This window comes from Salmo trutta, chromosome 22 (genome assembly GCF_901001165.1).
Source record: "Salmo trutta chromosome 22, fSalTru1.1, whole genome shotgun sequence".
Lineage (NCBI taxonomy): Eukaryota > Metazoa > Chordata > Actinopteri > Salmoniformes > Salmonidae > Salmo > Salmo trutta.
The window spans coordinates 48,543,906-48,568,076 of NC_042978.1; the positions used below are offsets into that span (position 1 = coordinate 48,543,906).

General features: G+C 46.7%; 1 protein-coding gene across 17 annotated transcripts in view; it reads left to right on the plus strand.

Annotated features, from left to right (window-relative positions):
- The window catches only part of kif1aa (kinesin family member 1Aa), a 137,642-nt gene that overhangs the window by 52,038 nt on the left and 61,433 nt on the right, over positions 1 to 24,171 (plus strand). For 7 of the 17 annotated variants that reach the window (XM_029708274.1, XM_029708279.1, XM_029708278.1 and 4 more), the window contains 14 exons: positions 849 to 991; positions 3,511 to 3,555; positions 5,781 to 5,914; positions 6,094 to 6,173; positions 7,149 to 7,224; positions 14,871 to 14,950; positions 15,501 to 15,607; positions 16,645 to 16,728; positions 17,118 to 17,298; positions 17,454 to 17,526; positions 17,650 to 17,892; positions 18,990 to 19,168; positions 19,796 to 19,933; positions 22,061 to 22,417. In XM_029708274.1, coding sequence (XP_029564134.1) covers positions 849 to 991; positions 3,511 to 3,555; positions 5,781 to 5,914; positions 6,094 to 6,173; positions 7,149 to 7,224; positions 14,871 to 14,950; positions 15,501 to 15,607; positions 16,645 to 16,728; positions 17,118 to 17,298; positions 17,454 to 17,526; positions 17,650 to 17,892; positions 18,990 to 19,168; positions 19,796 to 19,933; positions 22,061 to 22,417 — 1,920 coding nt within the window. The remainder of the gene's footprint in view (positions 1 to 848; positions 992 to 3,510; positions 3,556 to 5,780; positions 5,915 to 6,093; positions 6,174 to 7,148; positions 7,225 to 14,870; positions 14,951 to 15,500; positions 15,608 to 16,644; positions 16,729 to 17,117; positions 17,299 to 17,453; positions 17,527 to 17,649; positions 17,893 to 18,989; positions 19,169 to 19,795; positions 19,934 to 22,060; positions 22,418 to 24,171) is intronic. The other 10 variants (XM_029708284.1, XM_029708285.1, XM_029708288.1 and 7 more) reach the window with 5 other exon arrangements.

Here is a 24,171-nt window from a genome sequence, read left to right on the forward strand (position 1 = left end):
CCAGTGCTCCTCTCTCCTCCTCAGGTCCCAGTGCTCCTCCTTCCTCCCCAGGTCTCATCATGTTGCTGCTCCTCTCTCCTCCTCAGGTCCCAGTGCTCCTCCTTCCTCCTCAGGTCCCAGTGCTCCTCCCTCCTCCTCAGGCCCCAGTGCTCCTCCCTCCTCCTCAGGTCCAGTGCTCCTCTCTCCTCCTCAGGTCCCAGTGCTCCTCCCTCCTCCTCAGGTCCCAGTGCTCCTTCTCCTCCCTCAGTCCAGTGCTCCTCTCTCCTCCTCAGGTCCCAGTGCTCCTCCTTCCTCCTCAGGTCCCAGTGCTCCTCCCTCCTCCTCAGGTCCCAGTGCTCCTCCCTCCTCCTCAGGTCCCAGTGCTCCTCTCTCCTCCTCAGGTCCCAGTGCTCCTCTCTCCTCCTCAGGTCCCAGTGCTCCTCTCCCCTCCTCAGGTCCCAGTGCTCCTCTCCCCTCCTCAGGTCCCAGTGCTCCTCTCTCCTCCTCAAGTCCCAGTGCTCCTCTCCCCCTCCTCAGGTCCCAGTGCTCCTCTCCCCTCCTCAGGTCCCAGTGCTCCTCTCCCCTCCTCAGGCCCCAGTGCTCCTCTCCCCTCCTCAGGTCCCAGTGCTCCTCTCCCCTCCTCAGGTCCCAGTGCTCCTCTCTCCTCCTCAGGTCCCAGTGCTCCTCTCTCCTCCTCAGGTCCCAGTGCTCCTCTCCCCTCCTCAGGTCCCAGTGCTCCTCTCTCCTCCTCAGGTCCCAGTGCTCCTCTCCCCTCCTCAGGTCCCAGTGCTCCTCCTTCCTCCTCAGGTCCCAGTGCTCCTCCTTCCTCCTCAGGTCTCATCATGTTGCTGCTCCTCTCTCCTCCTCAGGTATGCAGATAGAGCCAAACAGATCCGCTGTAACGCTGTCATCAATGAGGACCCTAACAACCGATTGGTCCGTGAGCTAAAAGAGGAGGTGTCTCGCCTGAGGGACCTCCTCCTATCCCAGGGACTGGGAGACATCCTCGAAAGTAAGGGATTGTCCAATCTGCTGTCCTACCACCATTTTCACAAAGGTTGACTCTGAAATGGCATCCTATTCCCTATGTAGTTCCCTATGGGCCCTTGTCAAAAGTAGTGCACTATATAGGGAATTGGGGTGCTATTTGGGCCTAACCATGACCTTAAAGGGATTTTCCGGTACTTTTGTATACTTGTTAGCTAGAAGTAGTGCCCACGAGCCAAAGTAGTGTCCCTGAAAATTGTGTGCAGGTACGTGCACCACGTCATTGCTCTCTCCCTCTTTCTCTACTGTGTGTGTGTCTTGCTAGCTGTCTATCAAATGACGCAGGGCTGAAGCTCATTGGTTGGGAACTAGAATTGCTAGCGAGCTGGCCCATATGGAGATAAATGTAGGGAAAATGGCGCCACACAGCTTCCAGAAAACAGTCGCTTTTCAAACTAGGGATTTATGTTGCCATTTAGTATGGACACGACATTTCAGTCAGAAGTGAACATTCACAATGGAAATCACTAGCTATTCACTCACTGTCCCCCCAACCTCTCTCCCTCTCTTCTTCTCAACCTCTCTCCCTTCTTCAGTCTGTGGGTTAACAGTTAAGAGAAGAGTGTGTGGATTGGTATTATTTTCCTGGCTCAGCTCTTAGGACTAGTGAATTTCAATGGCAACTTAGGCTGCGAACAACCGAGAGAATTCAACTCAGGAAATGTGGATGATTGAACCAAGTCATTGAAGTCAGATTGCTATACACAGAGCAACCTAAGCTGCCATTGAAAACTGTCACGCTCGTGGTAATTGACGGACCAAGGCGCAGCCTGTGTTGAGTTCCACATCTTTATTTGTAGTGAAACTTCCAGAAAAAAAACAATAAATCAACAACGAAATGTAACCTCAGTGGTGCTACATGCACATACACAAACAATATCCCACAACCCAGGTGGGTACAATGGAGAACTTAAGTATGCTGCCTCTAATTGGGAACCATACAACAAAAACAAACATAGATATAGGAAAACTAGAACACCCCCCTAGTCACACCCTGACCTACAACACCATAGAGAACCCAGAGGACTCTCTATGGTCAGGGCGTGACAAAAACAGTTCTTGTGTGATTCTACAACCCTGGTTAGCAGAAACAATACGTTAGCAGAACCAGTATGTAAGCAGCACCAGTATGTTAGCAAAAACAGTATGTTAGCAGAACCAGTATGTTAGCACCACCAGTATGTTAGCACCACCAGTATGTTAGCAGAAACACTATGCTAGCAGAACCCGTATGTTAGCACCACCAGTATGTTAGCAGTATCAGTATGTTAGCAGAACCTGTATGTTAGCAGAACCAGTATGTTAGCAGAACCAATATGTTAGCACCACCACTATGTTAGCAGAACCAGTATGTTAGCACCACCAGTATGTTAGCAGAACCAGTATGTAAGCAGCACCAGTATGTTAGCACCACCACTATGTTAGCAGAACCAGTATGTTAGCACCACCAGTATGTTAGCACCACCAGTATGTTAGCACCACCAGTATGTTAGCAGAACCCGTATGTTAGCAGAACCCGTATGTTAGCAGAACCCGTATGTTAGCAGAAACAGTATGTTAACAGAACCCATATGTTAGCAGAAGCCGTATGTAAGCAGAACCCGTATGTTTGCAGAAACAGTATGTTAGCAGCACCAGTATGTTAGCAGCACCAGTATGTTAGCAGAAACAGTATGTTAGCAGAACCCGTATGTTAGCAGCACCAGTATGTTAGCAGAAACAGTATGTTAGCAGAACCCGTATGTTAGCAGCACCAGTATGTTAGCAGAACCGGTATGTTAGCACCACCAGTATGTTAGCAGAAACAGTATGTTAGCAGCACCAGTATGTTAGCAGAAACAGTATGTTAGCAGAACCCGTATGTTAGCACCACCCGTATGTTAGCAGAACCCGTATGTTAGCAGAACCCGTATGTTAGCACCACCAGTATGTTAGCAGAAACAGTATGTTAGCAGAGCCCGTATGTTAGCAGAACCCGTATGTTAGCACCACCAGTATGTTAGCAGAACCCGTATGTTAGCAGAACCCGTATGTTAGCAGAACCCGTATGTTATCAGCACCAGTATGTTAGCAGAACCAGTATGTTAGCAGAACCAATATGTTAGCAGAACCAGTATGTTAGCAGAACCGGTAATCTAGCAGTACCAGTATGTTAGTAGTACCAGTATGTTAGCAGTACCAGTATGTTAGCAGAACTAGTATGCTAGCAGTACCAGTATGTTAGCAGAACCAGTATGTTAGCAGAACTAGTATGCTAGCAGTACCAGTATGTTAACAGTACCAGTATGTTAGCAGAACTAGTATGCTAGCAGTACCAGTATGTTAGCAGAACCAGTATGTTAGCAGAACTAGTATGCTAGCAGTACCAGTATGTTGGCACCAGCTGTTCAGCTAACACTGAGTGAATAAGTCAATCTCTCACAGTTTTGTTTTCCTCTCTCCTCTTCTGTCTTTCTCTGTTTTCTCTCTCTCTTTCTCTCCTAGCGTACAAGGGGCCAGGGCTTGGCACTGACATTGCTGGTTTGAAATGTGTGTTACTGTTTCTCTCTCTCGCTACTGTTTCTCTCTACTGTTTCTCTCTGCTGTTTCTCTCTGCTGTTTTTCTCTACTGTAGTTTGCTTGTCTGCTATCTCACAGGAAATTTGATGTTTTTTTGACATTGCTTTTAGATACTGTTTCAACAGATGGCCTCCAAATTTAGGGTTGTAGAAGTGTTGTGTGCCGTCTTGGCTTAACAGAAAGTATACAGACTTTCTGTCTTACCTTCTTATCTTCTTATCATCTTATCTTCCTCTGTGTTGCTATAGCAGCACCTACCTGCCTACTGTGTTGCTATAGCAACACCTACCTGCCTACTGTGTTCCTCTGTGCGGCTATAGCAACACCTACCTGCCTACTGTGCTCCTCTGTGTTGCTATAGCAGCACCTACCTGCCTACTGTGCTCCTCTGTGTTGCTATAGCAACACCTACCTGCCAACTGTGCTCCTCTGTGTTGCTATAGCAGCACCTACCTGCCTACTGTTTTCCTCTGTGTTGCTATAGCAACACCTACCTGCCAACTGTGCTCCTCTGTGTTGCTATAGCAACACCTACCTGCCTACTGTGTTCCCCTGTGTTGCTATAGCAGCACCTACCTGCCTACTGTGTTGCTATAGCAACACCTACCTGCCTACTGTGTTCCTCTGTGTTGCTATAGCAGCAACTACCTGCCTACTGTGTTCCTCTGTGTTGCTATAGCAACGTCTACCTGCCTACTGTGCTCCCCTGTGTTGCTATAGCAGCACCTACTTGCCTACTGTGTTGCTATAGCAACACCTACCTGCCTACTGTGTTCCTCTGTGTTGCTATAGCAGCAACTACCTGCCTATTGTGTTCCTCTGTGTTGCTATAGCAGCACCTACTTGCCTACTGTGTTGCTATAGCATACCATAGCATACCATACTATACCATACAAGGTTGCAGAGACCTTTCAGTATATTTTTCCCAAAGTAACCACGTCAAAATGACCTTTTAGTATGCTGTGTTCACATAGTGAACTGTGACAAACACTGGGTAACTTAATATAACTAGATATAATTTGATAGAGAATGTGAAGCTCTTATAAAATCTGAGAGATCGGAAAATCAACAACATTTTAGGGTGATCAGTAATCTGTTAGTACAGTCATGAATCTCAACCTCACTTACAGCACAGTACAGTCAGTCCATGTTCTATCTGCTTCTCAACGAAATACCTTCCGCTTGGTACTCTGCTGTAGAAAAGGATTTCCTGTTGCATTAATAGGGTTGGTAAGGATGGTTTTTACAGTAATAGGTTTGGTAAGGATGGTTTTTACAGTAATAGGGTTGGTAAGGATGGTTTTTACAGTAATAGGGTTGGTAAGGATGGTTTTTACAGTAATAGGGTTGGTAAGGATGGTTTTTACAGTAATAGGTTTGGTAAGGATGGTTTTTACAGTAATAGGGTTGGTAAGGATGGTTTTTACAGTAATAGGTTTGGTAAGGATGGTTTTTACAGTAATAGGTTTGGTAAGGATGGTTTTTACAGTAATAGGGTTGGTAAGGATGGTTTTTACAGTAATAGGTTTGGTAAGGATGGTTTTTACAGTAATAGGTTTGGTAAGGATGGTTTTTACAGTAATAGGTTTGGTAAGGATGGTTTTTACAGTAATAGGTTTGGTAAGGATGGTTTTTACAATAATAGGTTTCGGTAAGGATGGTTTTTACAATAATAGGTTTCGGTAAGGATGGGTATATTTTTATTCAAACATGTTATTCCCTTGATGGTGTAGAGTTTGATGTAGGGTCCAATAGATTGAATAGTGCTTTTTGGCTAACAATACATGTGGTGCTGTATACAGTAGGGAGCTAACCTCAGCACATTCAGGAAGATGGGTGACAGTGTTGAATTGAGGAGGATTCTGACAGGCCTTACTGACTGATATTGCTTTGCTTGAAGCTCGATGGCATATTGAGCATCCGGCTTGATGTTAGATCTTAATATTTTTTTAGCTTAGCCCCTCCAGTCGCTCTGTATGCCCATACTGCCATATATTTTATGTTCTTCTTCTTTTTCAATATTGTTTCCTTTTCTTTCCGCTTCTCTCCGTCTTTCTTACCTCCCTGTCCTTGCTCCATCCCCACTTCCTGTCCTGCCCCCCTGTTTCCTGTGCCCCGCCTGACAGACCTATCCAATTTTAAGATCAATAACAATAATCGCCTATCTGTCAATCAAAATTATGATCTGTCCACAGTGACCAATGCCATGACGGGGATGAGCCCCTCCCCCTCTCTGTCCGCCCTGTCCAGTCGAGCAGGATCCATCGCCAGCCTCCACGACCGCATCATGATCAGCCCCGGCAGCGAGCAGGCCATCGAGAGACTCAAGGTGAACTGAACACTGATTGGTTGATTAATTGATTGATTAATTGACTGATCGATTGATTCATTGAGTACAGTCAGACATAATACCCCTCTGCCCAACAGATTGATCATAGACTCTGAGGGGGGAGGGGGGGGGGGGGCTTGACACACCCTGAGATATGAATGATTTTGTGATTTCATCAGGAAACCGAGAAAATCATCGCAGAGCTCAATGAGACCTGGGAGGAGAAACTTCGCAGAACAGAAGCCATCAGAATGGAAAGGTGAGTTCTTTCAGCTTCCAAATCTCTACTTACAGTATCGACCTGCCTGCAGATAGTAAAGAAAAGGCCCCTACAGTATCCGGGCTCCAAGGACCATAAAGATTAGGAGACCGTTGAAAGGCCCCTACAGTATCCGGGCTCCAAGGACCATGAAGATTAGGAGACCGTTGAAAGACCCCTACAGTATCCGGGCTCCAAGGACCATGAAGATTAGGAGACCGTTGAAAGGCCCCTACAGTATCCGGGCTCCAAGGACCATGAAGATTAGGAGACCGTTGAAAGACCCCTACAGTATCCGGGCTCCAAGGACCATGAAGATTAGGAGACCGTTGAAAGACCCCTACAGTATCCGGGCTCCAAGGACCATGAAGATTAGGAGACCGTTGAAAGGCCCCTACAGTATCCGGGCTCCAAGGACCATGAAGATTAGGAGACCGTTGAAAGGCCCCTACAGTATCCGGGCTCCAAGGACCATGAAGATTAGGAGACCGTTGAAAGGCCCCTACAGTATCCGGGCTCCAAGGACCATGAAGATTAGGAGACCGTTGAAAGGCCCCTACAGTATCCGGGCTCCAAGGACCATGAAGATTAGGAGACCGTTGAAAGGCCCCTACAGTATCCGGGCTCCAAGGACCATGAAGATTAGGAGACCGTTGAAAGGCCCCTACAGTATCCGGGCTCCAAGGACCATGAAGATTAGGAGACCGTTGAAAGACCCCTACAGTATCCGGGCTCCAAGGACCATAAAGATTAGGAGACAACTGTCCATTCACTTAATATATATTTTTTTATGAATCTGACGAAGAATCATTTTGGAATGAAACATTTTTTGACAGATAGCAGGGTCATAGACAGAGTGGGGGCTCAAACCCCCCCCCCCCCCCCGTCCCCCGTCGCCAGGGGACATGTGGTCCAGAGTCGGGAGCTTAGATCGCCTCATTAGATTTCATCACAACTCTCCGTTCTCTTCCACAGAGAGGCCCTGCTGGCTGAGATGGGTGTGGCCATGAGGGAAGATGGAGGAACTGTGGGTGTTTTCTCCCCCAAGAAGGTAAGACGGCAACGCATCCCAGAATACATGTCACAGGTCTTCAACGTTAATAATAGTATGTACTCAAATAGTGTAATCAACAAATGTACCACTAGCCATGGACGAGGATGAGCAAGTCATGTTTTATTTTATTTATTACATTCTATCAGGTATCAAGGGTTAAACCCAGAAGCAGACCGTGTCGAAATAACAATGTTTATTACAGCAACAGGGGCAAAGGTACAGGACGGTAGGCAGGCTCAGGATCAGGGGCAGGCAGAGTGGTCAGGCGGGCGGGTACAGGGTCTGGACAATCAAGTGTCAAAAACCATGAGAATGAGAACAGAGAGACAAACAAGACAAACTGGCAACAGACAAACAGAGAACACAGGTATAAATACACAGGGGATAATGGGGGAGATGGGCGACACCTGGAGGGGGGTGGAGACAAGCACAAAGACAGGTGAAACAGATCAGGGTATGACACATTCATGTTGATTTACTTCCAAGCCCTCGACATCACAGCAGAGCAGAAAGCCTGAGGCTGTGTTCATAGACACAGTAGGGCTGTTTTCACCCAATGAGGTTGGTCCCTCTGCAGTGTCTCCTACACACTCCTCTCCTCTCTGGAGTCTCCTACACACTCCTCTCCCCTCTGGAGTCTCCTACACACTCCTCTCCCCTCTGGAGTCTCCTACACACTCCTCTCCTCTCTGGAGTCTCCTACACACTCCTCTCCTCTCTGGAGTCTCCTACACACTCCTCTCCTCTCTGGAGTCTCCTACACACTCCTCTCCTGTCTGGAGTCTCCTACACACTCCTCTCCTCTCTGGAGTCTCCTACACACGCCTCTCCCCTCTGGAGTCTCCTACACACTCCTCTCCTCTCCTCTCTGGAGTCTCCTACACACTCCTCTCCCCTCTAGAGTCTCCTACACACTTCACTCCTCTCTAGAGTCTCCTACACACTCCTCTCCTCTCTGGAGTCTCCTACACACGCCTCTCCTCTCTGGAGTCTCCTACACACTTCACTCCTCTCCTCTCTGGAGTCTCCTACACACTTCACTCCTCTCTAGAGTCTCCTACACACTCCTCTCCTCTCTGGAGTCTCCTACACACTCCTCTCCTCTCTGGAGTCTCCTACACACTCCTCCCCTCTCCCCTCTAGAGTCTCCTACACACTTCACTCCTCTCTAGAGTCTCCTACACACTCATCTCCCCTCTGGAGTCTCCTACACTCTCCTCTCTGGAGTCTCCTACACACTCCTACACACTCCTCTCCTCTCTGGAGTCTCCTACACACTCATCTCCTCTCTGGAGTCTCCTACACACTCCTCTCTCCTCTGGAGTCTCCTACACACTTCACTCCTCTCCTCTCTGGAGTCTCCTACACACTTCACTCCTCTCTAGAGTCTCCTACACACTCCTCTCCTCTCTGGAGTCTCCTACACACTCCTCTCCTCTCCCCTCTAGAGTCTCCTACACACTTCACTCCTCTCTAGAGTCTCCTACACACTCATCTCCCCTCTGGAGTCTCCTACACACTCCTCTCCTCTCTGGAGTCTCCTACACTCTCCTCTCTGGAGTCTCCTACACACTCCTACACACTCCTCTCCTCTCTGGAGTCTCCTACACACTCATCTCCCCTCTGGAGTCTCCTACACACTCCTCTCCTCTCTGGAGTCTCCTACACTCTCCTCTCTGGAGTCTCCTACACACTCCTCTCCCCTCTGGAGTCTCCTACACACTCCTACACACTCCTCTCCTCTCTGGAGTCTCCTACACACTCCTCTCCTCTCTGGAGTCTCCTACACACTCCTCTCTCCTCTGGAGTCTCCTACACAGTCCTCTCCCCTCTGGAGTCTCCTACACACTCCTCTCCCCTCTGGAGTCTCCTACACACTCCTCTCCTCTCTGGAGTCTCCTACACACTCCTCTCCTCTCTGGAGTCTCCTACACACTTCACTCCTCTCCTCTCTGGAGTCTCCTACACACTCCTCTCCTCTCTGGAGTCTCCTACACACTCCTCTCCTCTCTGGAGTCTCCTACACACTCCTCTCCTCTCTGGAGTCTCCTACACACTCCTCTCACCTCTGGAGTCTCTTACACACTCCTCTCCCCTCTGGAGTCTCCTACACACTCCTCTCCTCTCCTGTCTGGAGTCTCCTACACACTCCTCTCCCCTCTGGAGTCTCCTACACACTCCTCTCCTCTCTGGAGTCTCCTACACACTCCTCTCCTCTCTGGAGTCTCCTACACACTCCTCTCCTCTCTGGAGTCTCCTACACACTCCTCTCCTCTCTGGAGTCTCCTACACACTTCTCTCTGGAGTCTCCTACACACTCCTCTCTGGAGTCTCCTACACACTCCTCTCCTCTCTGGAGTCTCCTACACACTCCTCTCCCCTCTGGAGTCTCCTACACACTCCTCTCCTCTCTGGAGTCTCCTACACACTCCTCTCCTCTCTGACTCCTCTCCTCTCTGGAGTCTCCTACACACTCCTCTCCTCTCTGGAGTCTCCTACACACTCCTCTCCTCTCTGACTCCTCTCCTCTCTGGAGTCTCCTACACACTCCTCTCCTCTCTGGAGTCTCCTACACACTCCTCTCCCCTCTGGAGTCTCCTACACACTCCTCTCCTCTCCTCTCTGAAGTCTCCTACACACTCCTCTCCTCTCTGGAGTATCCTACACACTCCTCTCCTCTCTGGAGTCTCCTACACACTCCTCTCCTCTCTGGAGTCTCCTACACACTCCTCTCCTCTCCTCTCTGGAGTCTCCTACACACTCATCTCCCCTCTGGAGTCTCCTACACACTCCTCTCCTCTCTGGAGTCTCCTACACTCTCCTCTCTGGAGTCTCCTACACACTCCTCTCCCCTCTGGAGTCTCCTACACACTCCTACACACTCCTCTCCTCTCTGTAGTCTCCTACACACTCCTCTCCTCTCTGGAGTCTCCTACACACTCCTCTCTCCTCTGGAGTCTCCTACACACTCCTCTCCCCTCTGGAGTCTCCTACACACTCCTCTCCCCTCTGGAGTCTCCTACACACTCCTCTCCTCTCTGGAGTCTCCTACACACTCCTCTCCTCTCTGGAGTATCCTACACACTCCTCTCCTCTCTGGAGTCTCCTACACACTCCTCTCCTCTCTGGAGTCTCCTACACACTCCTCTCCTCTCTGGAGTCTCCTACACACTCCTCTCCTCTCTGGAGTCTCCTACACACTCCTCTCCTCTCTGACTCCTCTCCTCTCTGGAGTCTCCTACACACTCCTCTCCTCTCTGGAGTCTCCTACACACTCCTCTCCCCTCTGGAGTCTCCTACACACTCCTCTCCTCTCCTCTCTGAAGTCTCCTACACACTCCTCTCCTCTCTGGAGTATCCTACACACTCCTCTCCTCTCTGGAGTCTCCTACACACTCCCCTCCTCTCTAGAGTCTCCTACACACTCCTCCCCTCTCTGGAGTCTCCTACACACTCCTCTCCTCTCCTCTCTGGAGTCTCCTACACACTCCTCTCCTCTCCTCTCCTCTCTGGAGTCTCCTACGCCTTTCTCTGTCTCCTGAGTGCCTCAGTAGACTGTAACCTTTACAGATTATTCAGCTCTCCTCTTTCTCAAAGAGAGCATGTATCAACACAGAGCATTTGTCAGTCCATATTAAAATGTTGAAAATGTGCATAATGTATGTGCCTTCAGAAATTATTCAAACTTGACTAATACCAAACTTTACTGTGTTTAAAAGCCTGAATTCAAAATGTATTAAATCATTTTTTTCCCTCACCAATCTACACACAATACCCCCATAATGAAATAAGCGAATACGTGTTTTAAGAAATGTTTGCTAACTTATTGAAAATTAAATATCTCATTTACATAAGAATTCACATGCCTAAGTCAATACATGCTTTGAGCTGTTCTGAGTAAGTCTCTAAGAGCTTTGCACACCTGGATTGTACAATCAATTCAAATGAAATTGTATTTGTCACATGCGCCGAATACAACCTTACCGTGAAATGCTTATTTACAAACCCTTAACCAACAATGCAGGTTAAGAAAATAAACTAAAGTTAAATATTTAATAAAAAGTAACACAATAAAATAACAATAACGAGGCTATAAACAGGGGGTACCGGTACCGAGGCAATCTGTGGTGGTACAGGTTAGTCGAGGTAATTTGTAAAGTGACTATGCATAGATAATAAACAGTGTGTAGCAGCAGCGTTACATTACATTACAGCCTTTTTCTAAAATTGACTCAAATGTTTTTTATTTCCCTCATCACAATTGGCCCAGCATCGTCCGGCTTTGGCCGGTGTAGGCCATCATTGTAAATAAGAATTTGTTCTTAACTGACTTGCCCTAGTTAAATAAAAATCTATTTATACACAATACCCCATAATGACAAAGCAAAAAAAAAACTTTTGAATATTTTTGCATATACATTGTTTTTTTCATCACAATAACACAAGGATTCAGACCCTTTATTCACGGCGAGACCCAGATGCAGACAAGGGAGGCAGATGGTTTGAGTCTCTGATATTTATTATAATCCCAAGGGGCACGCAAGAGAATAGTTGTGGACAGGCAAAAGATCATAAACTAGGTCAGATTCTAGGAGGTACAGAGTGGCAGGCAGGCTCATGGTCAGGGCAGGCAGTATGGTCAGGCAGGCGGGTTCAGAGTCAAGGCAGGCAAGGGTCAAAACCGGGAGGACTAGCAAAACAGAGAAAAGGAAAAACCAAGAAAACACGCTGGTTGACTTGACAAAACAAGATGAACTGGCAACAGACTGTTACGCACGCCTCTAGAAAGAGGGAACGCAACACCCTGCTACAACTTAACTCTCCGTGGTGTGAAAGAGGTATGGAAGTGTAGGTGTGAGCTAGGATGACAAATAGGCAGAGAATACCGTTAACAGGGAATTTATTCCTTCACGCGGTAAGGTTGGGGAAAAGGGGCTGGACAGAACCAAAGCAAAGAAACGAAATTTCAAAACCCCCTCTCCTACCTTACCTGCCTACCCACTACTTACCTAACTAGCACCACCTGGTGCACTAACCAAAATACAGGGGATGGTCCGCCCAGGTCTTTCCTAGTGTGCATAGACAATTACTACGGGTTATGTATGCCCGCGGGCCTCTTGCCTAAGCACTCCCTAGGTGCCTTCCCCTTCCCCCCTGGGAACAAAGGAAACAGAATAACAAACAAATGTCTTCACAACAAACTGAGAAATAACTATTAACTCAGGACATTAAAGAAGCTCTCTGAGCAACAAACACAGAACATTACAATCAGCTCTCACAGCAACAACTACACAGTACATACCAAATGTCTTAGCAACCACCAACATGCTATAACTCTCAACCATTCTCTCTGGGTCTCCCAACAAATATCTCTCTGCAATCATCTCTGTGTCTCTCCCTCCTTCTCCTGAGCAACAGCACACTGGCTTATATTGGGGTTGTTAATTGAGACAGCTGCATCCTGACGAGGGGGCGGGGTCAGCTCTCCAATCAGCAATGGGGCCGACCAATCAGCTGCTTGGAGAACTTCAGGAAGCCATTACCTGAAACACACTCACAAATATACAAACTACAACACAGAAACTGGGGAACTTAACACAGACAAACAGAGAACACAGGTATAAATACACAGGGGATAATGGGGGAGATGGGGCGACACCTGGAGGTGGGTGGAGACAATCACAAAGACAGGTGAAACAGATCAGGGTGTGACAGTTGAAGCGCGTTTGGTAGCGATTACGGCCTCGAGTCTTCTTGGGTATGACGCTACAAGCTTGGCACACCTGTATTTGGGGAGTTTTTCCCCATTCTTCTCTGCAGATCCTCTCAAGCTCTGTCAGGTTGGATGGGGAGCGTTGCTGCACGGCTATTTTCAGGTCTCTCCAGAGATGTTAGATCGGGTTGAAGTCTGGGCTCTGGCTGGGCCACTCAAGGACATTCAGAGACTTGTCCCGAAGCCACTCCTGCGTTGTCTTGGCTGTGTACTTAGGGTCGTTGTCTGTTGGAAGGTGAACTTTCACCCTAGTCTGAGGTCCTGTGTGTTCTGGAGAAGGTTTTCATCGAGGATCTTCTGTACTTTGCTCCGTTCATCTTTCCCTCGATCCTGACTATTCTCCCAGTCCCTGCCGATTAAATTCCTGGAAATTGCCGGAGCTAAAAATGTCCCTGTTCTTTTATGGCCAGCATACTTACCAGACATGTCACCTAACAGCATGTTCCAGTTCCTGCTAATGTCCAGCAACTTCGCGCAGCCATTGAACCACAATAAACAGCTTGATTAACTCTATGCGAAGGAAATGTGTTGAGCAGCATGAGACAAATGCTGTTCACACCAGATACTGACTGGTTTTCTGATCCACGCCCCTACCTTTTTCTTTTTAAAAGGTTTTTGTGACAAACATATATGCATATCTGTATTCCCAGTCACGTGAAATCCATAGATTAGGGCCTCATGAATTTATTTAAATTGACTGATTTCCTGATATGAACTGTAACTCAGTAAAATCTTTTAAATTGTTGCATGTTGGTTCAGTGATACATTTGTCTCTGTAGCTCTATTTGGAACCTGACTGTTATGTACAGCTTTACAGCAGGGGAGGAGATCAACCAACGCTTTCCTTTTTTAATTTGGTTTCCTTATGTAAATAGGACTTTGATTAATTTAGCCTTCCCCTTTTAATCTACTGCATTATTCATAGCAAACAAAGCACTACTCACTGTGCTTCAAACAGCAGAGAGATGCAAGCTCAGAAAAGCAAACACATTATGTATGTGTTTACTATATTTAGTAATATTTAAAGCACTTCTGTTTGCTAGAAGAGCCATCTGTGTTTGATGGGTATTAGTAATGTTGTGGATCCATAGAGACTGTCTGCATGTCTTTAAAACTCTGCATCATCTACTATAGTGAATTTCCAGTTGTGTCCAAAATGGCACCGTAGTCCCTTCATAGTGCCCCTTTGGGCCTTGGGCAAAAGTAGTGTACTATATAGTGAATAGGGTGCTGTTTAAGACGCAGCCTCTGTGTTTATCAACCTGCACCAGATCTATGCTCTGTGTTTATCAACCTGCACCAGATCTATGCTCTGTGTTTTATCTACTTGCACCACATCTATGCTCTGTGTTTATCTACTTGCACCACATCTATGCTCTGTGTTTATCTACTTGCACCACATCTATGCTCTGTGTTTATCTACTTGCACCACATCTATGCTCTGTGTTTATCTACTTGCACCACATCTATGCATGAGTATCTTTATTCAATTAAACTGTGATGTTGGAATAAGTGACTGAATATATTTATCTGAAATGAGGTTGAACAGATTATATGGCCTGTATTTAATTCATTAGACAACATATACATTTACTCTAGAATGAACCCATATGAATCTATATGAACCCATATGAATCTACATGAACCTATATGAACCCATATGAACCCATATGAACCCATATGAACCTATATGAATCTATACGAACCCATATGAACCTATATGAACCCACATGAACCTATATGAATCTATATGAACCCATATGAACCCATATGCACCCATATGAATCTATATGAACACATATGAACCCATATGAATCTATATGAACCCATTTGAACCCATATGAACCCATATGAACTCTCCTTGTTGTAGACTCCTCATCTGGTGAACCTTAACGAGGACCCCTTGATGTCAGAGTGTCTGCTGTACTACATCAAAGATGGCATCACCAGGTAAGAGAACATAGAGGTATTCACCAGGTCAGAGAGAACACAGAGGTATTCACCAGGTCAGAGAGAACATAGAGGTATTCACTAGGTAAGAGAGAACATTCATCCAGCAGAAAAATGTGTACCTTATCAAGAACGAAATGTTCATAAAAAAATATATATCATATATATATATATATATATATATATATATATATATATATATATATATTGTCACATACACTGGATCGGTGCAGTGAAATGCGTTGTTTTACAGGATCACCCATAGTAGTACTGCACTCCTGGATCCATCAAGGTTAAGTGCCTTGCTCAAGGGCACTTCAACGTATTTTTCACCTTGTCGGCTCGGGTATTCAAACCAGCGACCTTTCGGTTTACTGGCCCAACGCTCATTTACATTGGTGACGTAGAAAAGCACCTTGTGGCTTTTTGTGGTCTGTGCGGCTTTTCTACACCTTCATTTAGTTGCCTACTAACCATGTGGTTGCCCCTCTTTCCAACGCCGTCCCAACGCCGTCCCAACGCCGTCCCAACGCCGTCTCCTCTTTCCCAGGGTCGGTCGTGTGGACGCCAGCAGCAGACAGGACATTGTGCTCAGTGGTCACTTCATCAAGGACGAACACTGTACCTTCACGTCCACCACGGGACCCATGGGAGAAAGTGAGATACTACCCTGTTGTGACTGACTACCCTTAGTAATTACTACCCTACTAACTAGCTACCCTGTTGTGACTGACTACCCTTAGTAATTACTACCTTACTAACTATCTACCCTGTTGTGACTGATACTTACTACCCTGCTAACCTGCTACCCTGTTGTGACTGATACTTACTACCCTTCTACCCTGCTACCCTGTTGTGACTGATACTTACTACCCTGCTATCCTCTACCCTGTTGTGACTGACTACCCTTAGTACCTACTACCCTGCTAACCTGCTACCCTGTTGTGACTGATACTTACTACCCTTCTACCCTGCTACCTTCTACCCTGTTGTGACTGATACCCTACTACCCTGTTGTGACTGACTACCCTTAGTACTTACTACCCTGCTACCCTACTACCCTGTTGTGACTGATACTTATTACCCTGCTACCCTGCTACCCTACTACCCTGTTGTGACTGATACTTATTACCCTTCTACCCTGCTACCCTTCTACCCTGATACTCTACTACCCTGTTGTGAATGATCCCCTACTACCCTGTTGTGACTGATACCTTACTACCCTGTTGTGACTGCTAATGATAAGAGGCTGCATGGTGCTGCTAGTGTGGTTGGCATGGCAATTCTCCCTATGTCCTGAATCTCCACACCTTTTTCCTCCACATGTGCACTTGTCCACTCCCCGTGTTGGATTTAAAGGCATAGGATTGGTTTAAGAGCCCATGCTTACACCAACCCCATGCTTTTAAATCCATACGTGCTACTGCACAGGTATACCCTTCAATGTTCAATGGGAAAAGATGGACTTTACATGCTAGAGATCAGAGAGCAAGGTTGGGATCAATTCCATGACAACTCTGGAAGTAAACTGAGATTTCAATTACAATGCTGTTTTTCTTCGTTGTAAAGCGATGACTGCTGCACTTGACTGAATTGAAGCGGAACTGACCCTATCCATTTCAGAGACCTTGTCGTCGTTGTGGTTGTTATGGATACTGCGCGCATCCCTCATGTCTGTCTCCCTTCTCCCCCAGTAGCAGTCACTCTGGAGCCCTGTGAGGGAGCTGAGACCTATGTCAACGGGAAGAGGGTCACAGAGGCTACAGTCCTCAAATCAGGTGGGTCAACTATATATCTCTCTTTCTCTCTCTTTCTCTCTTTCTCTCTCTCTCTCTCTCGCTCTCTCTCTCGCTCTCTCTCTCGCTCTCTCTCTCTCTCTCTCTCTCTCTCTCTCTCTCAGACGTGGATGTTGATTTATGGCAGCCCCCCGCTCCTCTCTGATTCAGAGGGGTTGGGTTAAATGCGGAATACACATCTCAGTTGTACAACTAGCTAGGTATCCCCCCCTATCCCTTTCTCTCTCTCTCTCTCTTTCTCTTCTCTTCCCCCATCCTGTCCTAAAATGTCCCTTACACTTTCCTATTCCATTTCTCCTGCGTATCACTTCCATGCAGACATTTCTACCTGTCACTGAATGGTTTTGAATTTTCCTCTGTTGTGTCTCCAGGGAACCGTATTATCCTGGGTAAGAGCCATGTGTTCCGGTTCAACCACCCAGAGCAGGCGCGCCAGGAGCGGGAGAGGACGCCCTGCGCTGACACCCCCGTGGAGCCGGTGGACTGGGCCTTCGCACAGAGAGAACTGCTGGACAAACAGGGCATCGACATGAAGCAGGAGATGGATCAGAGGTGAGACAGGAGAGAACTAGAGAGGAGGAGAGGAGAGGAGAGGAGAGGAGAGGAGAGGAGAGGAGAGGAGAGGAGAGGAGAGGAGAGGACCAGAGGGAGGGTTCAGAGGTAAGAGTGAGGGAGAGTTTAGATAATATCTGTGGTTGTCTCTTCAGGCTTCAGGAGCTGGAAGACCAGTATCGTAAAGAGAGGGAGGAAACCCACAACCTACTAGAGCAGCAGAGGCTGGTGAGACCGATTTTAACAAATGGACAAAACCCAGGAAGGGACAAAATCACCAAAATATTCACATTTTGTCTTACGATATTGAATATTTTCTAGTAAAGCCTGATCATGTGACCATTTCCTCAGGATTATGAGAGCAAGCTGGAAGCCCTTCAGAAACAGGTGGACCGTTATTACCCTGAGGTAATAGGAGAGGAAGAGGAGGAGCCTGAGGAGGAAGTTCTGTGGACAGAGAGGGAGACGGAGCTGGCCCTGTGGGGTTTCAGGAAGTGGTGCTGTTACCAGTTCACTTCCCTCAGAGACCTGCTGTGGGGAAACGCCATCTTCCTCAAGGAGGCTAACGCCATCAGCGTGGAACTCAAGAAGAAGGTCTGAGAACGTTCAGCATGTCCCTGTATCACCACGGAAGTGTTGTGACATGACTATCATTAATGTGATGACTGCTATCTATCAAATAATTACCTACTATGTTTAATTATTACTTTATTAAATTAATCATGTAACAATTAATCCATTAGTAATTTGGGGCACCACAGGAAAAGTTTATTTAATGAGTTACTGCTTCTGGAATTAACTCAATAATCTATATATATATATATATATCGATATCATACCAGTCATCAATCAATCATTTCCTCATATCTGTCTCATTCTGAACGTCGTTGACTCCGTAAATCTGCATGAACCCTAGCCTAAGTGATGAATCAGCGATACACAAATTGGCTTCATTTATTTATTTACTAACTAAATAAATAATCACACAGAAATACATACACACACACACACACACACATGGTGTAGGTTATCAATTACTAACATAATGCATATGAAAAGTCCCTAGTGGACTAACCCGATATGACAGCTTGTTACACAATGGAAACATTTCCATTTCCATTTACGTCATTTAGCAAACGCTCTTATCCAGAGTGACTTACAAATTGGTGCATTCACCTTATGATATCCAGTGGAACAACCACTTTACAATAGTGCATCTAAATCTTTTAGGGGGGGGTTAGAAGGATTACTATATCCTATCCCAGGTATTCCTTAAAGAGGTGGGGTTTCAGGTGTCTCCGGAAGGTGGTGATTGACTCCGCTGTCCTGGCGTCGTGAGGGAGCTTGTTCCACCATTGGGGTGCCAGAGAGGTGGAGGAAAGAGGTGGAGACAGATAAAGAGCAGGAGAGACTGGCTATCCTCAAACATTTGCCTAGCTGATGGGTCCTTTTTGATCCTCACCAAGGAGAGAGTCATGACAAAAGCATAACTGTCCCAGACCTGGGTTCATAAAGTTTTGTTTTCTTTCAAATACTTGGAGTGATTGATCGAGCCTGTCTAAAGTACCAGATGGGGTGGGGTTTGCACTTTTGAGACTATTTCATTGGTTCTATTGTACCGGGCAAGCTCAATTGAGCACTGCTGAAGTTTTTTAAAAGAAAGCAATACTATTTGAACCCCCCCCCCCCAGGTCCAGTTCCAGTTTGTGCTGCTGACCGACACCCTGTACTCCCCCCTGCCCACTGACCTGCTGCCCCCTGAGGCAGCCAAGGACAGAGCGACCCGCCCGTTCCCCAGGACCATTGTAGCTGTGGAGGTACAGGACCAGAAGAACGGGGCCACACACTGCTGGACCCTGGACAAGCTCAGGTACTGTAGAATATAACCAGCACTAGGCCAGATCCCAGGCACAACTAATAATGAACTATATGTTACAGTAAATGTGGGTCCAGTTATACATTATTAGGAGCATAGTATTGAGATCATTTAATCTAAAACAGATCTCTCAGATTTATATATATTACTATATGTATTTCTCTCTCTCTCCCTCTCTCTCTCTCTCTCTCTTTCTCTCTCTCCCTCTCTCTCTCTCTCGTTCTCATATTATGGCTGTATACAGTGTTGTAACAATGTGCAAATAATTTAAGTACAAAAGGGAAAATAAATAAACATAAATATGTGCTGTATTTACAATGGTGTTTGTTCTTCACTGGTTGCCCTTTTCTTGTGGCAGCAGGACACAAATCTTGCTGCTGTGATGGCACTCTCTCTCTATCTCTCTCTCTCTACCTCTCTCTTCCTCTCTCTCTCTACCTCTCTCTCCCTCTGTCTCTCTCGCTACCTCTCTCTACCTCTCTCTCTACCTCTCTCTACCTCTGTCTCTACCTCTGTCTCTACCTCTCTCTCTACCTCTCTCTCTACCTCTGTCTCTCTCTCTCTCTACCTCTGTGCTCTATTCTGATGTTGTCCTGTGTTGCTCTCTGGTGCCCTCTGCAGGCAGCGTCTGGACCTGATGAGAGAGATGTATGACAGAGCAGCAGAGGTTCCCAGCAGCACCATAGAAGACTGTGAGAACATCATGACTGGAGGAGACCCCTTCTACGACCGCTTCCCCTGGTTCCGTCTGGTTGGCAGGTACAGCACATGACTGCATGGTCAGACAGCATGGTCAGCGCATGGTCAGCGCATGGTCAGACAGCATGGTTAGACAGCATGGTCAGACAGACAGCATGGTCAGACAGACAGCATGGTCAGACAGCATGGTCAAACAGACAGCATGGTCAGACAGCATGGTCAGCGCATGGTCAGACAGACAGCATGGTCAGACAGACAGCATGGTCAGACAGCATGGTCAGACAGACAGCATGGTCAGACAGCATGGTCAGACAGACAGCATGGTCAGACAGACAGCATGGTCAGACAGCATGGTCAGAGCATGGTCAGACAGCATGGTCAGAGCATGGTCAGACAGCATGGTCAGACAGACAGCATGGTCAGACAGCATGGTCAGACAGACAGCATGGTCAGACAGCATGTTTGAGGACCACAGATGGGATCAAAGACAGTCAGGACCAATTAGAAAGGAGTCACTGACCCCAGTCCACAGGCACACTGCCAAATGAATTGAAAATCCCAGTTAGCTACAACAAGGTTCATTTGAGAGACAGAGACGTGTGGTGAGGGGAGGCAAGCTCATAGTAATGGCTGGAAAGGAATGAAATGGAATGGTATCAGAGACAACAAACACTTTGTTTCCATGTGTCTGATACCGTTCCATTGACTCCATGCCAGACGTTACTATGAGCCTGCCTCCCCTCACCACACCTCTCTGTAGAACGTCCTTTTGACTGAGAGACTCTTAATGCACGGATCCAAGAACAGCATGAAGAAAGTCTCACATGTCATGCGTTCTCCTGAATTAGTAAGCTTCCAGTCCGATGTATACTGAGATACACTATTTAAACAAAAGTATGTGGACATCAATTCAAATTAGTGGATTCGGCTATTTCAGCCACACCAGTTGCTGACAGGTGTATAAAATCGAGCACACAGCCATGCAATCTCCATAGACAAACATTGGCATTATAATGGCCTTACTGAAGCGCTCCGTGACTTTTCAACGTGGCACCGTCATAGGATACCAACTTTCCAACATGTCAGTTCATCAAAGTTATGGCCTGCTAGAGCTATCCTGGTCATCTATAAGTGCTGTTATTGTGAAGTGGAAACGTCTAGGAGCAACAACAGATTAGCCGCGAAGTGGTAGGTCACACGAGTTCACAGAATGGGACCGCCAAGTGCTGAAGCGCAAAGATCGTCTGTCCATCGGTTGCAACACTACCGAGTTCCAAATTGCCTCTGGTAGCAACGTCAGCACAAGAACTGTTCGTTGGGAGCTTCATGAAATGGGTTTCCATGGCCGAGCAGCCGCACACAAGCCGAACATCACCATGCACAATGCCAATCGTCGGCTGGAGTGGTGTAAAGCTCGCCGCCATTGGACACTGGAGCAGGGGAAACACGTTCTCTGGAGGGATGAATCGCACTTTCTGGCAGTCCAACGGACAAATCTGGGTTTGGCGGATGCCAGGAGAACACTACCTGCCCAAATGCATAGTGCCAACTGTAAAGTTTGGTGGAGGAGGAATAATGGTCTGGGGCTGTTTTTCATGGTTCGGTCCCCTTAGTTCCAGTGAAGGGAAATCTTAACGTGACAGCGTACAATGACATTCTAGACGATTCTGTGCTTCCAACTTTGTGGCAACAGTTTGGGGAAGGCACTTTCCTGTTTCAGCATGATAATGCCCCCATGCACAAACGAGGTCCATACAGAAATGGTTTGTCGAGATCGGTGTAGAAGAACTTCACTGGCCTGCACAGAGCCCTGACCTCAACCCCATCGAACACCTTTGGGATGAATTGGAACGCCGACTGTGAGCCAGGCCTAATCTCCCAACATCAGTGCCCGACCTCACTAATGCTCTTGTGGCTGAATTGAAGCAAGTCCCCGCAGCAATGTTCCAACATCTAGTGGAAAGCTTTCCCAGAAGAGTGGAGGCTGTTACAGCAGCAAAGGGGGGGACCAACTCCATATTAATGCCCATGATTTTGGAATGAGAGCAGGTGTCCACATACTTTTAGCCATGTAGTGTACTTCAAAGCCTTCTGTACCAACCTGAAGAAAGATAGGTTTTCTACAGCTCCCTAGCAGAACTGCTTCTGTTCCTCCATATAGATGTGTTTCTATCTTTCCTGTTGTAGGCCACTATCTAACTTACTTCCCATGTTTATGGCTACCAGCAACCCCCTTTTCAACGCGTGCATGAGCGAGCGCATGAGTGATCCCACTCCCTCCCCCACTCCCTCCACCACCCTCTCCACCTCCGAGCAAACGGAGCTGGCCGACACTCGTCCGGAGGGACGAGGAGGAGGAGGAGGGGAGGAGGAGGAGGAGGAGGCTTTGCAGGATCTGAACGATGATATATTTTTGGACGATCCGTGCTCGGAGCTCGGGGATGATGATGATGATGAGGATGAGGGAGAGCTGTGCCGAGGCGGCTCCAGCGAAGGCCTGGATCCCTTTTATGACCGCTCTCCGTTATTCAGTGTAGTGGGAAGGTTGGTGAGGTTTCAGGAACATGCTGAGGGTGGAAACTAGCTCTTTCACACTGAGACACTCTGGGTATCTCCGCTGTCCGGGGGAGAGCGCGCACACACACACACACACACACACACACACACACACACACACACACACACACACACAGGTACACAAACGCACACACACATATCCATGTAGGCACATGCACATAAATGCGTATTCGTCACACACACACACACACACACACACACAGGAAATTAGCAACAATATTAACACTGGATAGAGGTTTTGTCATTGTTGTGGCAACCAATATACACACATCCACATTGACCTGTGTTTGCTTTTATAAGTTGACATTTTCATTACGTCTGTAAGGGCAGTCCAGTATTTTGCAGAGGGGCAAGAGAACCTCGTCAGGAGGGCAGTCCAGTATTTTGCAGAGGGGCAAGAGAGCCTCGTCTGTCGCTGTAGCGTGAGAACATGTTATTGGGAATGACATCATCATGGCTAGCTCCATCCAATACAGAGATCAGAAACAAGGCTAAATTACCCAAGGTCCCCTGCCTCTCGTTCAGTCCCCTTTTCATGTGTCCATGTATGAGGCACTCCCCTTATAAGTCCAGCTGTTTCCCTCAAGCTCACGCCATAGCTGACTGTTCCAAAGCACCACTCCTTGCCTCTTAGTTCTGAGGGAGAAACTAATAACCACACTGTCCTTTCATCAGAGTCCCTTCCTCCCTTATAACATGAATTAGGCTTACTCTAAACTGTCAAACTCCAAAGATTAAGTTTTCATATTGTTCAAAAATCCTGACAGTCGAAAATTCCATCAATTTTTTTTATCCCACCTAATATTGTAATAAATTGGTAGACATTTTGGGGCTTTAACGCTTGTCTTTTTATAATTTTGTTACTTTTGAATCTCATCAGTAATTATTTGTTTTTGTGAGCACCAACCTTGAGCTTTATGTTACTGTCACAGCATACCTTCAGCTTTATGTTACTGTCACAGCATACCTTCAGCTTTATGTTACTGTCACATCATACCTTCAGCTTTATGTTACTGTCACATCACCACCTTCAGCTTTATGTTATTGTCACATCACCACCTTCAGCTTTATGTTACTGTCACATTCTACCTTCAGCTTTATGTTACTGTCACATCATACCTTCAGCTTTATGTTACTGTCATAGCATACCTTCAGCTTTATGTTACTGTCACATCACCACCTTCAGCTTTATGTTACTGTCACATCATACCTTCAGCTTTATGTTACTGTCACATCACCACCTTCAGCTTTATGTTACTGTCACATCATACCTTCAGCTTTATGTTACTGTCACATCATACCTTCAGCTTTATGTTACTGTCACATCACCACCTTCAGCTTTATGTTACTGTCACATCACACCTTCAGCTTTATGTTACTGTCACAGCATACCTTCAGCTTTATGTTACTGTCACATTCTACCTTCAGCTTTATGTTACTGTCACATCACCACCTTCAGCTTTATGTTGCTGTCACATCATACCTTCAGCTTTATGTTACTGTCACATCACACCTTCAGCTTTATGTTACTGTCACATCACACCTTCAGCTTTATGTTACTGTCACATCATACCTTCAGCTTTATGTTACTGTCACATTCTACCTTCAGCTTTATGTTACTGTCATAGCCTACCTTCAGCTTTATGTTACTGTCATAGCCTACCTTCAGCTTTATGTTACTGTCACATCACCACCTTCAGCTTTATGTTACTGTCACATCA